The 4784-nt window shown below is 46.4% G+C and overlaps 1 protein-coding gene across 1 annotated transcript; it reads right to left on the minus strand.

Moving 5' to 3' along the window:
- Positions 1-243: 243 nt before the first annotated feature.
- LOC311498067 (homeobox protein Nkx-2.5-like) lies at positions 244-2993 on the minus strand. The gene is made up of 2 exons (XM_084558506.1): positions 2226-2993; positions 244-993 (listed from the first exon to the last, which is right to left on the minus strand). The coding sequence occupies exons 1-2, from the start codon at positions 2671-2673 to the stop codon at positions 353-355; spliced, it is 1089 nt and encodes a 362-aa protein (XP_084414632.1). The 5' UTR covers positions 2674-2993; the 3' UTR covers positions 244-352.
- Positions 2994-4784: the final 1791 nt, after the last annotated feature.

The following is a 4784-nucleotide window of genomic DNA, read 5'->3' on the forward strand; positions in this document are numbered from 1 at the left end:
TGCAGACTTGTGCGTAATTTCCCCGCTGCGCTTCAGTCCTACCAGTGCCAAGCTAGAGCACCAACAATGATTGGACCACTAAATAAAATCCTCCCCGGCTGCGCTGACACGCCACAGTGTGACATCCAGCTTCAGACACATTAGTTTTTTTGTTCTCAACTCTCGGAGCAGTCGGACCGTGAATCCAAACGCTGATCCGTAATATCATCAACACTGTTTTCTGAGACATTCTGTCCAAGTTAATACACACTTCTAAAAGGCTGTGGGTTGATCAAAAATGAAAAGCTCCAATAATAATAATAATAATTATAATAAAAATAAAAAAAACGGCACTGTTTTGGTTCTAATGAAGCTACCAGGCTCGGATCCCCTGCAGGGAGCCCTGGCAGGAATTGACCGGTGTCCCTTGATGCGTTTGGGCCTGTGGGGAGCCGCTGAGGCCGCTCACGTTTCCCAAGTTCATGTTCATGAAGGCGTTGGGGGTGCCAGACGGAGGGAGGGTCGGGATGCTGGTGTACGTGCAGCTGTAGTTGGTGTTATAAGCGGGGCTGTTGTATGTGTAGGTAGGGTATCCGTTATAGCTGTACGGGTTGGAGCCGTACGGAGCAGCGGCGGCGTAGCTCTGCGCGCCGCCCAGACACGGCTTACCGTCCCGGACCAGCACCGGCACGGCGACGCGCCGAGGCGGCGGGGGGTGGTGCTGCCCCGCCGCCTCCAGAGACTTGTCCTGCCGCTGCCGTTTGCACTTGTAACGTCGGTTCTGGAACCAGATCTTCACCTGGTTGGAAGTGAGTTTGAGGGTGGTGGCCAGGTGCTCCCGCTCCGGGGCGGACAGATAGCGCTGCTGCTTGAAGCGCCGCTCGAGCTCGAAGACCTGCGCCTGGGAGAAGAGCACTCGGGGTCTCCGCCGGCTCCTCTGCTTCTGCACCGGCCTCTCCGAGTCGCCTTGGCCGCCTTCCGCTGCCTCGTCCCTGGACAGCATCCCGCAGTTCTCTGAGCAGAGTGGAGAAGTCACATGAGTGTTTGTGATTCTCTAAAGGCTGTGACTGGTTTACCTCGTCGTGCGTAAAACCAATATTGTTCCAATGATTAGTCGTCATCTAGCAGAGGCCACAATATTGAACTTCAGTGAGTTCTTATTAGCTCCAGCATGAGAAAACTGAAACGTACATTTGAATTATTTCCTGTGAAATTTCTAGGAAAGTTGCAAAAGCATTTAGCCGCGTAAAAGTTGCAACACGAGGTCAAGCAGATGAGTTCAGGCTGAAAACGAGAAGAAGAACACGTCCTAAACTAAACTACTTGAGGGAGAATAGTTTTATTTTGGTGGACATGTGAACTCAGGAGGACGTGAGCAGCTTAAATCTAAATATTTTAACAATTTACACTAATGAGTGATAATAAGTATCCGCAGAGAAGAGCCGGGGTCGCTGCGTCTGTTTATTAGCGCTTCTCCTCGGTGTCATTTCTTTTACAAGCCTCTTTAGACTAATTGTCGGTTTATGGTCCACACATCATAACAGACTGCGGATAACAGGCGCGAAGATGAACCACTAGAAAGTGTTTGACATCTCCAGACTTCACTGGATTCGTCTCAGGCCCGTGGCCGCGCTGACACCGTGTGATAGCTCGTTATTAGGCTGCAGGAGCCGAGAGGAGACGCTGCTCTGCGGAAACACCAAAGGAATCTGTTCAAGCTGATCTACACGTCATTATATTTTCTTGCACTTCATGTGTAATAGTTTCTTTTTTAGGATTTATTTTGTAGAATTTGTCTTTAATGTCAAACAAATGACAATAATGAAATGTACTGAGATAATAAAGCACAAGGAGCAGCAGCATGTCCAGGTTATATGTTAATTCTCTAACATTGTGTTTGAAGCTTTAATTATGAACTCATTACATATTATATCTGTAGTTAGAATCTATAAACCTTAATTATATTTTGCCTTCAGCGTCATATCTCTACATATTTCTTCTCTTTTCATCTTTTCTGTGACAGCGGTTTGGCTGAGGTTAGTCAAGTTATATCTGTGGTTAGTTTATGCAAATCATTCTGTAGCAGCCTCTTACGAACTGGAGACAGTGAAATGACAAATAGAATCAGTTGTTTCAAATATTATCAGCCTCTTTCTCTCTGCTCTGTTTTACTCTGATTCTGTTTCTCATCGTCTTTGTCTCTTTTGTCTAGCCTCTCTACTTCAGCAGCTTGTCTTTTCACTCACTGCTCTCCTGCTCCTCCAGCTCGGCGGCCTCCAGCTTGGCTCCCTGCAGGCCGGGGTGGACGTACATGTCCGGGGACAGGCTGGTCTCCCCGCGGTCCTCCTCCCGTACAGCCAGCGCGCTAAGGTAAGCCAGGTTGTCCTCTCCATCCGAGAAGGAAGGGCTGTCCCGGGCCCCGGCGAGCATGCAGGACGGCGCCGTTTGGAAGAGCGGCTGCTGGGGAGGAGAGCGGGGCAAGTGCTGCTGCTGCTGCTGCTGCTGTGGTGTGTGGAGCCGGTGCGAGAGCTCCAGGGACCCGGACTGCTGCTGCTGCTGCTGCTGCTGCTGCTGCTGCTCCAGCTTGAGGATATCCTTGACAGAAAACGGCGTGGAGGTGAGCGGGCTCTGCAGCATCATGTCATCCAGCTCCTGCTCTTCAGCATTGAGGAAATGAAGTCCACCGAGTAACATGCACTCCCCTTCTCCTTTCCCACTCTTTCTCTAACAAATAATTGGGCCTAATAGCCCTATCTTTGGTAAATGGGGATGCGCTAAGCCTGTGGAATCCCTCATCGCCGTAAATTGCAGGAAAACATTGGTATTTGTCCATGCAGGTCTCCTGTCTGACAGATTGAATGTCGGGCTTTGTGAGTGGAGTTTGGACCGGGGCGAAGGAGCGCCTCTGCCTTTCTGATGACAGGGGGAGGGGTGTGTGTGAAATGGAAAGTCCGTGTGGGCTGGAATGGGAGCGTTTGGGAGAGAGTCAGAGGGGAGGAAGGTGGGGCGAACGTGACGTTGCACGTTCTGGTTTTGTGTTTTTTTTTTTTTTTTTAACTTGTGTGAATATGGTGGACAAAGAATTCTAGTGACTCCCTGATCTCCTCTGTCCTCTGTCCTCTGTGCTGCCTTTTCTCTGCGAGACGAATTTACCAAAAACACTGAGTGGTTCTCTGAACACAGACAGGCTGACTGCGGTCTGTTTAAAATACTGTTGTCACTGTTCCACCACCTCGGTGTTTGTTGGAGTCTGTGCGTAAATGTCTGCGTTTTTGGAGAGACGCACGGTGAGGTCCCTAGATGAGAGCGGTGCTCCAAGGTCAGCGGTCAGGGATCAAACTCATGACGCAAATTATAATTATTTGAATCTGTTGGTGTAAATTTCTCTCCAGAATCTGTAGCAGCACGTTCCTATCTGCTGTAAACTGAACTAAACTGTTTGGTTTGTGTCGGTTTTTAAAAACTCTACAGACATGTTAGACTTTACAACATCCAAACTTTTATCCATGTACATCTATTTATATTTCCGGGTCCATCTCACAAAGCTCGAGACTTTTTTTTAACTTTAATCTAATGAAAAGTAAAAAAAAAAAAAAAAAGACACCTGTCTGAGGAGAGGTGTGTAAAATAATGTCTGACTGGAGTTTAAACCTGTCAGCATCCTTCTCTGCTGTTTCCTGCTGTACACTGAGCGTCTATAAATGAATCCATGTAGATTCCAGATTCTTCATTGTCCCCCTTCATCCTTGTCCTCCAGCGGCTGCCGGCTCGGTGCTCGGTGTCCCTCCGTTCTCTTTATCTGGGTTGTTGTATTAATAACCGCAGTGGGGCCGATAAGCAGGGCCTCCCGGGGCTATTAAAATTCCTCCAAGAAAACTGACTGACGTTTTTAGCCCGGCCTAATCTGCTCCTATCAGCTCCCCTTTCCGTTTTGCAGCGGGACCCCTCGCCTCTGTCACCCCTCTCCCTCCTCTCCTCCTGCGGGACAGTCGGCAGGTGAACGGATGAGAAAATGTTTTAAACTGTAAAAGATGGCCTCGTAAATGAATCTAAATGAACATAAAGTAACTTTAAACACTTTACAGCTCAGTGGAAACATTCTGTTAAATTAAACATAAAGCTTTGAGATTAGTTGGAACAGAAACAGTCACATGACCCGGACTGGACGGGAACATGTCTGTCCTGCAGAATCAGAAATAATAATTCTCTGTATCTCTGCATCTTCTCTTTATTGTCTAAGATGAGGACTACATGATCATTTAAATATACTAAAGTATGTGCGTTTTAAACTAAACTATCAGCTTTATAGATCCACTGCCACTGGATGTTTGCCTGAGTAAAGTTTTTGTCTCATTAATTTGACAGTTCTCATAATTTTTGCTTCATTCTGCTTCATGGATTATTTTTGACTCCCAACGAGGAGACAGTTTAGGAAAATCACTGCAGATCCAAATACTAGTCTTCTGATATTCAGACATCAGACTTTTGTCTCTTTCCTATAATATTTGTCTCTCATTTTTTACCAGTGTGGTCTCAAAAAGAAAAGCTTCAAACTATTATTTAGTGAATCTCTTCATGTCCAGATTGTCCACTGTTAGTTTCTGTCACTTATGTAGTTATTTTCTATCCCACAGCGAGGAAATGTGCAGCGTTGCAGCAGCGCACAGTTTAAAGGACAGTACACACAGGAGATAAAAAATAGAAAAAATTAAATACAATAGAATCTGTAAGTATGAATACTGTGCATGATAATACAGATATGTAAACATAAGTTATTACACAGAGTAACATCTGTTTAAATCTCT

Source organism: Chelon labrosus (assembly GCF_963514085.1).
Source record: "Chelon labrosus genome assembly, chromosome: 2".
Lineage (NCBI taxonomy): Eukaryota > Metazoa > Chordata > Actinopteri > Mugiliformes > Mugilidae > Chelon > Chelon labrosus.